The sequence below is a fragment of the Strix aluco genome, chromosome Z (genome assembly GCF_031877795.1).
Source record: "Strix aluco isolate bStrAlu1 chromosome Z, bStrAlu1.hap1, whole genome shotgun sequence".
Classification (NCBI taxonomy): domain Eukaryota; kingdom Metazoa; phylum Chordata; class Aves; order Strigiformes; family Strigidae; genus Strix; species Strix aluco.
In genome coordinates, this window is record NC_133971.1 from 62844943 (window position 1) to 62857471 (window position 12529).

Sequence of the window (12529 nt, forward strand, 5' to 3'; positions counted from 1 at the left end):
AAGAGGTGAGAAATATTTTCTACATCATTATGTTACTTACATGGACTTAGAAAGAAATGGCACCAGTCACCCCACAAAGAACACATCAAAATGCGACATTTAATAGCATTCCTAAGGCACATCTGGGAACAAAAAGTTGATATCGCCACTCTTGTTTTACTACTGAAAAAATGTGAATGGCTTTTGCTGTAATTTGTTTTCCATGCTCAGCTTTATTGAATGCTACATACATCCAAATTCCTAGGTGACTGACATTTTAAACCAGTGGAAGAATTCTTTCTTTCTTCCGTTTACAAAGAGTTGTGAGAAAAGCAGGTCCTATTCATCAATATTCACTTTGAAATCACCTTGTTGCTCCACATCTGTAAAGAAACTAGAGCAGTGAGGACCCTAATTACAACAAAAATGGTAACAACCTGAGGCATGCAGGAGGTTCACTGCATTTAACTGCAGCAGAGTGCAACTGAAGGTATGCTGGGGACCTTACAGCAACACACCTTGAGTGCACAGCTATACGTTTTGAAGAGATTGTACGGTCAGCCTTCCCAACTTATGTCTGCATACCAGGATTCCTACAGGAATTTTGGCTTTTCAGATACTGCTGAATTACTGAATTCCCAGGACAAAGCACCTCCATGTAGTTTATTTTTAAAAGATGTTATATGCACACACTCTTTATTCCTTGAGTCAAGTTTCTTCTTTGTGACATTACTCAGTTGATTTTCCTTCATTCACATTAAAGTGGTTACACCAGCACATCTGAGAAGCCCAAGAAAATGAAGCTAGAAAATTTTCATGCTGAAAAGACCACTACAAAAAAATTATTAGAATCTGTTGTCCTTGAATATGCAAAGTCTAATGTCCCCAACAGATGTACTTCCTCTTAAAAATAATTCAAACTGAGTTACGTTAAAAATGGTAAATTACAGTTTCATCATGCAGGTGAGGTAAATGGCTATTCAATATTCAGAGCAAAAATTTTCAGTACACCTTTTTCCCTAAAAAGCTGTGTTAAATCATCACTGTACTTACACAATCCTATCTGTCAAGAGTCTTGAGACTACAAGCCTTCAATGCCACCCCACCTTGCCTTGGGAAACTCAACAAACTTTCTTTGGACATATCCATGCACAGATGAAAATTAGAGCAGCCATTCAGATAAAATATTATAGGTTTATTTAAAACTTATTTTGCACTTGAATATGCAAAATACAAATTCCAACAAAATGTTCATTTTTTAGTTCGCAGTTTACAAATATACAAAATAGAAGTTTGCTTAAATTTATATTACATATTTATTATGTAAAGAACTATATAGAAAACATTTGTTCTGCTTAAGGCATATTTGAGAATAAACCATTGTACAAACTATTGCACATCGAAACCACAGTGCATTACAGACTGTCTGCATAAAGTTATTTTCTTTAAAAAAAAATAAACCAGGTTTATTTACCTGATTTAGGTCATAATCGGCAATCAGAAGACAAAAATATTTCCTTGTCAGATATGCAGCAGTTTGAGAACTTTGGCTTCCTGTTTTTGGTACCTCTAGAACCAACAGTCACTAAGCACCATGAAATAGGCTTTTAAAATATAATTCTGTACCTGAATTTTTCCTCCTCTTTTAACATCATAATGGCTTTTAGAAGGAAAAAAAAAAGGAAAGTACAAGATGACATTTACATCTACTATTGCATTGAAAGAAAATTAAGGGAATGTCATTTCCCTGTGTAATATCCCCACCCTCCGAACTACACACAGTCTGTTTAACCCTGATATCCGTGACTTCCAGTCACTCCTTAGCATTCCGTAGTCCGGAAATAATTCAAGTTGGATTTACAAATGGAATGATAGAAGATCCAGTCATTGACCCCAATGTTTTTGGTTCTCTTTTAAGTGTATGTATCTAAAAAAAAGTTGCAATGTCTGTATGCAATTATCCCTCTTTTCCACTCTTTAGAAGACTTCACCTTGATTATCTGTAGTGCTTAAACTGTGTTCTCCCCATCTTGCAGAAGACAGTCCTTGTGCTGTAAATACTGAATCTCTACGGCAGTTGGGGAAAGATTCACTGCTTCAAATTAAAAGTGCCTCTTCATGTGTAAGGCGAGGTGGTCCGACCTGGAGAATGCTCTGTCACACCGCTGGCACTGGAAAGGGCGGTGGCCTGTGTGTTTTCTGTAGTGACGAGTAAGTTCATCAGATCGGGCAAACTTCCATCCACAGCCTTCCCAGTCACAGTGATAAGGTTTCTCACCTTCAAACAAACCAGAAAATAAAGCACATTAGTTAGACATGGTAGTCATGAAAAAACTCTTAACACTTTTCTTTCAAGAATCACTAACACATGTTGTCCTGAGTAAGAAAAAGGGTAGTACCAAAGAAAATGCAATTAACAACGAAGCAGTTGCAAGCAAACTACAAAGACTAACAGACTGTCTTTTCAAAACATATAGGTACTATAAAATGTTGGCGTCACTGAAATCTTAACTAAAATTCTCATTTCCACTGCTTGTCTTGCACACAAGGCTTCAGAGCACACAAGTTCAGATAATAGTCTATTTTGGCTGGTTAATGTTATATGATCAAATAACAACCAGAAATAGCTCAGCAGACATAATGTATTTAGGTAATTGTAGGTCTCAAGAATTAAAACACAGCTGGAAATTTCTTTCATTATAGCTCAGCCTGATTAAGAACTCAATCCTACAGTCTTCACTATAACAAAACCACTGTTGACAGCAAGACAAGTTTTTTCGACAATTACAAGCTCCTGGTCCTACACATACTGGAGACGGTGCTGACTGACTCAGGGCAGACACTGTTCACTTAAAAGATTTCTCCCCCCTTCCCCCCCACTATTAGCTGAAGATGTAGCCTAACTACTGTACTATTGTAGTTTTTCCCTTTCCTGTCTCCTCTTCAGGAGAAAGTTCTGAATCAAGTTCACAATCCAGGGATTTAAATTATGCAAATCTGCAGGTTATTTAATCACTGTTATGGAATGCCTGCACTGGCAAAACCACACACATATACCTGCTTTCACAAGCTCAGTTACTGCAACACCACATTCAGCTGCAAGGTTAAAGTTTGAACTTGGGCTCACATACACACTTTGGAAGATTTTATCCGAACTGTAGCAGCAGTCAATCAACCTTTAAACTGCCTCTTTGGTGCTGGAGCAGGGGAAGATGTGCTCCCACATGTAGGTGAGGTACCCCATCAGTGCTGCAGACACAGCTAAAACCCCACTCGCGAGGGGCCCATCACGGTTTCCTTAGAAAGGGAACACAGCTTGCAGAGGTGCACGATCTCTTGCACTAGAGAGCAAGCCAAGACAAGAAGCATGCATGTGCGAAGCATTTAACCAGGAGCAAAGAAAGCAGTATCTTGGAGAGAGGTCTGCGCTGTTCTCAGAAGTGGGCCAACACCACCTAGTGCAACAAACCCCAGCTGACTTCCAACTACCTGCTAATTAGCTAGCCACATAGCAGGAGAAGAGCTACAAACTTTGCCTTGGCAAGAAACCCACCCGCTCCCACATCTGAGCCATTCTGAACCATTAAGCAAAATGCCGAGCCAGTAAACAAAGACTGCACAGGACTTCAAGTAGCCAAGGAGAGAGGAAAAGAAGCCCAGAAACCCAGCAGAGAAAGGTTATGACATGTTCCTTCCAGCCTTCCTCCTGTGCTCCCCCTTTTCACTGTCCAAGAGGCTCACCCCATGCCCCTCAAGGCGGGGTATCCCACTGAGCCTGCGCTGGGACTAACCTGTGTGGGTTCTCAAATGCGCCTTGAGATGAGAGCTCTTGGTATAGGTTTTGCCGCAGCCCGCGTAGTCGCAGGTGTGTGTAGCTGTTCTTTTCCTAGGCCATGACCGGCGTCCCCTCTTGGGCTTGGTCTCCTCGGGCAGGCAGCTCCCCGGCGGCATCAGCTCTAGAGACGGGCAGGGAGGAGTGAGCACGGCAGTGCACGAAGCGGGCACCCCAGCTCACCCGCCGCCGGAGCACGGGGACTCACCTTGGTACTGGAGTGTGCCGGGCGGCAGCTGCTCGGGCAGGAAGGCGGGGTAACCCGGGACCGGGGGGTACCCCGGGGGCAGCGGCAGCGGTGGGTGACTCAGCCCCGGGGTGGTGGGGAGACAGTCTCTGCCGCTCAGCATCTCCTCGGGCCCCAACGACGGCGTACTCCGGGCAGGCAGCGGGCGGCCCAGGGAGAAGTCGTGCTGGGGGGCTCCTCGGGGGCCGCTCCCGTGCGGTGGTGGTGGGGCCAGGGTGCACGGCGGGGCGGCCTCCTGCTTGATTTTGGGGCACATCCGCGGCAGGGGGCTGTAGGGGGCCCCAGCACCCTCAGTGCCGGGCGGGGGGGCGGCAGCCGCGGGGCCGCTCTTGGGGCTGAGCCCCGGGTGGCTGTACTCGCCCACGGCCTTCACCACAAACTTTCCTTGCAGGCTGCCCAGGGGCGGCAGCGCCGCGGGCGCTGGCAGGTACACCGGGTCCAGGTCGGGCCGCATGAGCTCGGCCACGAAGCCTCCCGAGGGGGACACGTCGGTGATGTCAGCCAGGTTGAAGGGGGCGGCCGGCCCGGCAGCAGAGACTCCCTCGCGGCTGCCGCCACCGCCGTAGAGGAGGCCGGCGGGCTCGGGCCGGGGCAGCGGGTAGGCGAAAGGCCCGGCGGGGCAGGGGCTGGCGGTGGGAGCCGGGGCGGCCGCGGGGGCCACCACCACGGCGGCGGCGGCGGGCTCCTGGTGCATGAGGGAGTTGGAGAGGATGAAGTCGAAGTCCAGCAGCTCGTTGAACTCCTCAGCGTCGCGGCGGGGCGCCTGGGCGGCGGGAGCCTCCAGCTCCGACGGCGGCGCCTCCACCGGCCGCGCCGCCAGCGCCGGCGGCGGCCGCTTCAGCTGCGACAGCTCCTCCCGCCACCGCTGCGGGGAGACGGGCACGGCTCAGCCCCCGTCCCGCCGCCGCGCCGCGCCCGCCCCAGCCGCCCGCCGCCGCCGCCCCCGTCCCGGCCCCGTCCCGGCCGGCCCGCGCCGCCGCGACGCCGATACTCACGTTGCCGGGGCCCGCGGGCCGCACCGCCTTCTCGCGGCCCGCGGCGCCCGCCGCGAAGGTGGCGATGGAGGGGAGGAGTGTGCCGCTGAGCGCCATCTCGCACTCGCCTGGGGGCTGCCTGCGGGTGGGGAGAGCACAGCGGCGTCAGGCGGCGGCGGCGGCGGCGAGGGAGGGCCGGGGGCCGCGCCCGGCACCCACCGCATCCGCGCCGGGGCGTCGCGCCGAGCTGCTGCCGCCGCCGTCGTCGTCGTCCCGAGCGCCGCCGAGGAGGAGAGGGAGGAGGGGTGGCACGGACGAGCCGTCCAGCCGCGGAGAGCCGGCCCAGCGCCGCCGGGGTGGTGCCGTGGGAGCGCCCTTCCTCGGTGCTTTACCGGGGAGGAAGGTGAGCGGGACGCGGGGCGCTAGTGGCGCCGCGGGGAGGCGGCCGCCGCCCGGCAACGCGGCTCCGGCATCGGCAGGGCGGCGGCGCAAGGTGCTTCCCGGGGAGCCGCAGCCATGGGGGAGCCGGGCGGGACGGACGGGGCGCGGTGGTGCCAGGGGGCAGGGAGGGGCCGGGCCGGCCCTCTTCTTCTGGCGCCGTCGCCACCGCCGCGCCCCGCTCGGCACTGCCGGCCCCCGCCGCCGCCGCCCTTCTTATAACCTCACCTCGCGCCGCCCCGCCCCCGTCGCTGGGGCGACGGCAAAAACAAACGACACGTGGGGAGAGGGGGCGGTGCGCGCGCGGCCGGGGGTGAGGCAGCGGAGGGGACTCCAGTGCCGCGCCCCGCCCCGCCCCGCGCCCCGCCGCGCTGCCACTGCGCGCCGCGTGACGCAGGCGGAGTGCTGACGCCAGCGCGCGGGAGGCGGGGGGGGGTAAGATGGGGGGTGGCGGGCGCGCGCCGTGGGATTTCGCGCACCTTCGGCGGCGGCGGTGGGGGAGGGGAGGGGCCGCCCCGCGTGTCCCGCCCCGCGTGTCCCGCCCCGCGCGCTCCCGCGGGCGCGCCCCTTGGCTTGAGAACCGCGGTCCCGTGCGGAGGCAGAGCGCGTGCGGGGTCTGACCGCGCCGCTGCTCGCGCGCCCCCGCCGGGAGCGGGGGACGAGAAGGGACCCGGCCCCAGGGCCGGCGGTGCCTTCGCCGATCTTGTCCGTATCTTTTATCTTCTCTTTCCTCTTTCTCCTCTCTTCTCGTCTCTTCGTCTTTTCTTTTGTTTACAATTCTCTCCTTCTAAAATTATTTTTTCTTGTTTTTCCTTTATTCCTTTTTTCCTTTTTCTGAAGCGCGCCCCGACGGCGGGATTCTTTACGCGCCTGAGTTTGGGCCGGTAATGGACTATTTTTGGCTCATGGGCTTTTTCGTCGCAGGCAGCCTGTCTATGGGGAGGGGGCGAGCGGAGCGGGTGCCCGCGGGACGGCGGCGGAGCGCCGCGGGGGGGTGTTGAGGTCCCCGCGGCGGGGCCCGGCGAGGGTGCGGGGCCGGAGGCAGGAACGGGGCTGCCTCTGGGTGCCGGCGGGAGCCCCCCGCAGGACGGGGCGGACGGCGCGGCGGTAATGCGGAACTTGCGGGTGCGATGCTGGACACCTTCCAGAAAAAACCCGCGGAATTAACCCCAAGACAAAGCAAAACCTCACGGAAACCTCGAAGGAAGGACCGAGCCCCCGGCGGCGGCGAGCGGGGACGCGGGAGCGGCGGCCCGGTTCCTCCAGAGGGCAATGGCGAGCCGGCGCCGCGGCCGCGGGGAGACCCGGGGGCTGTCGCACCGGCCCCCCCCCCCCCCCCCCCCCCCCGCGCGGCCCCCCCCCCCGGCGCACCCCCCCGGCTGCCCCGTGGCGCTGCCGGCCGCTCTCCGGAACGAGGGGTGAAGTCCCTGCCCTGCGTAGCTTGCGAATACGAGCCCGAGTAACTTACGATGACTAAATTAAACCCTAAAAAAATAATAAAATGCCCGGCTTTATTTTAGCAAACTGGTTTTACCAGTTTTGTGTTACAAATGTTAATGATTAATAACTTTGGCACTAGAGAATAGGTTTTTTTCTGCACAAAGTCCATGTCTTGGCAGAAGATGTGCCGGGAACCACTGGTACAAAAACGATTAGTGTGGAGAGATGAAGGCTGGTGAAATACTAGGAGGATGCCCGGAGACTACTTCTTGTAAAGGGAAAGGAGTCACTTTCCCTACCCCGAGGTGCAGGGCTGGTGGTCTGCTGCATGACAGCTGCCTCAGACGGCCACGCTCACAGCGTTGCTGCCAGTTCCCAACTGTGGTTTTTATGCAGGATACGTGCTCTCAGTCTCTTTGACAACCACTTTAGGAACTAGCATCCAAACCCAACAGCAACGGTTTTAGGTTTAAACCTCCCTTCTAGCTTAGTCTTGGGAGAAAGCCCCTGATGTGGAAGCGTGCAGGTCTCTGGACAGTTTTTTCCAGACAGTTGTTTTTGTTTCCCGTTGGTGTAAATGTTAATTTATGGATCTCCTAAGCAATGCAGTATTTTCCAGGTCGAAGTTTCAAGCTCAGAATTACTCGATGCCAACACCAAAATTAAAATTACATCCCTTATTAGAAACAGGAGAACAAGAGAGCTTCAAAAGCAGATAAGTGATTTGATCTCTTTGAAATAAATGGCAGAACTTCACTGGTTCCAGGAAGAGAAGGCTTGAGTAATGTGGGCTGAAATAATACAGGTTGCTTTCACAATCTTTCATTAAAATAAACTTGGTCGCAATGTTTCTGGGTAATTCAGACAGACACGTGCAAGATATGCGTAAGTTTGTGTTATAAAGATGTGGCCCACTTTCATCTGAGTCTTGATTTTGAATTGTGTAAATGTTGGCAGGGTGTTTAAAAAAGTGTATGTTTGCAGGCATCAATAAGTTCAATGCCACCTACTTCTGAACATCCCACATGAAGGTCGACCTATTCTTTTTCACTAATTAAGCACAAGGCCAAAGATTTTCTTTTCCTCCCTTAAATGAAAGGGAGTGTGATTTAATGTCCTGAGTGTGGAAATTTCCTAATTTTGTCTAAAACTTTCCCTCCACTAACTCAGAACACAGCATGTTTCTGTACTGTTCCAAGCTGACTGTAGGGATTGCTTAATTCAGATAGGAAATTGCACAGAATTTGTGTCCCTCTTGCCTTGGGATGTGCAATGACATTTTTCCAGATTATGCTGTGGTTGGAGAGGAGTCTGCTGCAGCGCTCACCCTGCCGGACTGCTGTGGCCTCTGTGTGTTTCCCTCCCTGGATAGAAGGAGGAGGTTTCTTCCACATCTACCACATCTTATTGCAAGAGCGGGGTTGCCCTAACCTTGCTACGGGTACTGTTCACCCATTTTGGGAAAAGAAGAATTACTACCCAATGCTGACCACTCATATCAATGGCCAGTCCAAGCAGTAATTCACTGCAAGTGCAGGACAGAGTAAAATGACTGTTTAACAGGGCTGATCACGAGAAAGCCTTAGTGGCTACCCTGAGCTGGTGTTAAACTGATCACCTGGGAGTATAAACCCCAAAAGACAGAAGAAAGTCAAGGTGACAAAAGAGCACAGGGTTTTGGAGCAGAGACAGTTGTCAGGAAGTGGCATCCCACATTAAAAACATTTAAGAACATCAACAAGAAAAAAAACAGTTGAGCTGATTGTGTGGCCTGAAACAAAGACCAACCTGTTTATCTTGACATGTTTATTTTAAAGCCTAAGTTTGGAACTGGATTTTCAATGAACTGCCTCTCGGGAACCAGAACGTGCTGCTTATCCCCTTTGATTTGGTTGCCTGTGACATCAGCTGATGGAATCAGGGACTGCAGGCTTTGGTAAAGATTGTGTCACGACAGGCGTTGTTGGGGTCAGATGACAACATGCTTTCCTGGCATCTTTGGGTTTGTGCTTCGTTAACTTTGAAGCATGCCGCAGCAGATAGCCTAGAGGACCAGAAGCTGCCAGGCCCCCTGCTCCAGCGCCTGCATAAAATAACAAAAGGAGAACTGGGAAGAAGCCCGTGATGCTGGGTTGTATCTAATCGCATCCTTGTTGCTACTTAAAATCAAAAGCAGCGATTCCATAATCTTAGGTGCTGTGCTGGCATTTACCCTTACAAGGTTACTGGAAAGCAGGTGGAGGTGGGTAGGTTCATGAAAGGAGACTTGGCATTTGGAGGGTTTCTCACATCCCATGCAACCCAAAATTAACTGACCTCAACTGCACTGTGGCCGAGACGGGGTGGAAGGAGGGAGAGGTCTCACACACACCTGCCTTGCAAGGCGGCTCTGGAGAGGTGTGGTGCAGCGCTGAGGATTCACCCTCCTCCCGCAGGACCTCTGCACATGGAGGAGGGTGAGACAGTCCAGAGCCACAGCCACCAAATTGCTTTCCTGGGCTCTGCCCAGAGAGACCTGCTTTTTGGGGATCTACCACATGTACTCTTCATAAAGTGCAACTGAGCTCAAGTTTTATTTACCTGTTCTTGCACAGGGTACTTTATTTTTGTTAAACAGAAATAAAACCCTCCTCAGTTGGCAGTTATACTTGTGGATTATTAGTAGAGGGCAAAGGGCACGTTTCTGAAGATCGTGGGCGATTCCAGGCAGGTTTCAAGCAGTAGCATGTGCTTACATACACAGATGGCACATGCAGACTTAAGATCATAAATGTTCATGCCAAGAATGTCAGCAGTGACTGTGGTCAGAACTGTTTTCACCTGCTTTTTGAAAGCCTGACCATATCTCATTGATAGTTATTTTACTTTCCTGCATGAGCGAGGTCAGAAGGGCCCAGTGATACGTATTGTCACCATCCAAGAACCCATGGCTGGTTTAGGTCAAACACCCTTTATCGAGGTGCTGTAGGTCCATGCTGTTGGTCTTTGGGTCCCTTGTAAGAAGTAGTGTTGCTGAGGTTGTTACCAGTGCTAGTGTCAGGAGGTCTCTGGACCATGATCTGGTTTTTCTGCTGGGCAGCCGACATGCTTTCACACCCCAGAGGAAAGGGTTCTGCATGCAGGGGAGAGCCCTGATGATGGCTGTCACTGCACTTACAGCATATCAGCCCAGTGTTTCCTCCTTGAGAGCCTGTAACTAAGCAGGGCTTAACCTTGGGGTTCCAATTCTCAACAAGAGTTCAGGTTGTTGATTCCTACTGAATTTCCTTCAGGGCTATAACTCCTGTCTCAGATTCAGGCATCTGTTTCCAGAGGTCCTGAGCCTCCCGTCGAGTACCATTCACGCAGCCTCACCAGCCCCTGGCAGAGGTGGCCAGCACCCTCCCACAGTTTAGCACCACTCACAATCTCTTGCATGCAGCAGCTCTTCTACTTTTAAACAATCCAAGGATTGTTGTGTTTCTCTAAGAGGCAAAATACCTTGAATTGTTTATGGAAAAAGCTTTATACTTTCTTGTCAAGCTTAGGCATCCTTGCTTTAATGTGTTTGCCCCATCCGTCATTGTTTTAATGCGTTTGCCCCATCTTTGAATTCAGATGTTCCCCAAACTTTAACAATGACTTATATAAGTGGCTCCCACAGTGGGACTGGTACAAACAAGAACTCCACAATAAGCATCCTTTTTGAAGTCCTGCATGTAATGTGAGGACACTTGCACCCAGTGAAGAGAGTGAATTCTTGTTTATTTTTTGTGATTTTTTGCATGCGTGGGACTGATTCATTGTATTTTTCGAGACCCAGTGGAGGAGTCACAGAAAAATAGAGAAAACTTGAAAAATTACCATCTGTTAGCTAACGAGAGGATGGTCCCCATTGGTAGGCGGTAGATCTGGTATATCTTGCAAGATGCAGGGAGATGTATGGGTGAGAAGACCACGATGCTCTATGGAGCTGGCTCGGAAGAAGACAGGTACTGGGATTACTGTTAATTCACCTTCCTGCACCCTCCCTGGGGACCAGGTTCTCTCATTATTATCTGTGTGAAATATTTAAGGCACCACTGTCCAATAGCCTCTGGAAAGGAAAAGATATTCTAACTTCTCTATCTCCCTGGAAGGACCTCTTTTCTGCTGCAAGAATGGGTTTTACTCTTTGGGCATCTCCCAGCCCCCTAATTGCTGTGGAAAAATTATGTGGAAGAGATCTTCCCCATCCTCCCTATCTTTTTTTTTTCAGTCTTCCTCACCTTTTAATTAGTAAACTTTAACTAATAATATCTGTTAATAAAAATGAAGCATCTTTCTAAAGATTCAGCTTCCCAAGCAGTGTCAATATAAAATCACTTTATTCCTCTCTTGTCTGCATAATTCTGAAATGTTAGTAACTGCCCTCCCTCATTTCAGTTTTCTCATGGTTGCTGAAGCTGATGGCAGCAGTGAGACTTTGGCAGACCTACCTGCAGATTTGGGAAGATGACACACGCCATTGTCTGGTATTTCTTTTACGCGTATAAGAACCGGCAACATTTTGCTCCTAAGGAAGCTCTGATACTGAAGAAATTTTTAAGTAGGTCTCAACACACACCAAGGAGAAGTTGGCTTTCAGTGGTGGAGGATTTTTCAAGCCCTTTTGACTTGGTTAAGCTCTAAGTTTCTTTTGTTTAAGTAAAAGTGGTGCTTCTAAGGAATGTAATCTGAACTGATAACTTGCTTCCTAACAAAACATAACATTAACATAACAAAACATACATTAAGGTGCAAGATATGAGAAAACTAGAAAATAAGAGGTAGCTGCTTCTAGTGTATGTAATGCTTTTGAACTTGCATGAGTTGAGGAGAGAGTAAGAGACAGTTTAGCAGTAAAGTACTCCTGAGTTTAACCAGAAAGTATTTGGAATTAAATTTGTGCTAATGAGCTAGGTAATCACAGGACAGTAAACAACACTCTGCCATCTTTCCATGGTTCCTCTCACACAGTGTTGTGGGTAAACTGACCTGGATAGCTGATTCACCCAAGATGTCTTTCTAAACTATTTGCCATGCTGAAGTCAAGAACATCTGTTGTTTCCCTGCACCAGCATCCAGCAGAGGAAATCTTTAGATAAATATTCCCCCATTTGAACAGGAATAAAGACATTGTAGGAGAACACTGGGAGAAAGGATCAATGCTGCCTGCTCTGAGAATAAATACCAGGCTTTCACATTGTTTCCATAAATGCCTCCAGCTTTGCTTCAACATTAATGGACCAGCAGGAGTCCATTACTCTATGATAACAGTCCCTTGCTCTCTTAATGAGAGCAATATGGCAGCTACTCTCAGATTTTTGACATAGACGCTGCATCATTGCTCTGATGGTATTGCTGAAGGCCAGTTTTGGTGGACTCCATTGCTTCCAGGGAAGCTTTGCCATGGTCAGCAGCACAGCCAGGACCCTGCCTGTCAAGGAGCACACAGACGTCTGGTGGCACAAAATGCTAACTGCCCTGGGTAACACCTCACCATGGGTGCCCCATGCCAGCAGGACAGTTTAGCTGCAGTCATTGCTGAACAGGAGATCCACTGCTCGCTTCACAGGCTGCCACGAAGCACATTGTGTTTGCAGGGCACTGAGATGTGGG

The 12529-nt window shown here is 50.5% G+C and overlaps 1 protein-coding gene across 1 annotated transcript; it reads right to left on the reverse strand.

The window, feature by feature from the left end:
* Positions 1–1153: 1153 nt before the first annotated feature.
* On the reverse strand, positions 1154–5648 carry KLF4 (KLF transcription factor 4). Its single transcript, XM_074813128.1, is given in 5 exon segments — positions 1154–2257; positions 3771–3935; positions 4020–4923; positions 5054–5176; positions 5179–5648. Coding segments are annotated over 5 exon segments (1446 nt in total). The 5' UTR covers positions 5257–5648; the 3' UTR covers positions 1154–2081.
* Positions 5649–12529: the final 6881 nt, after the last annotated feature.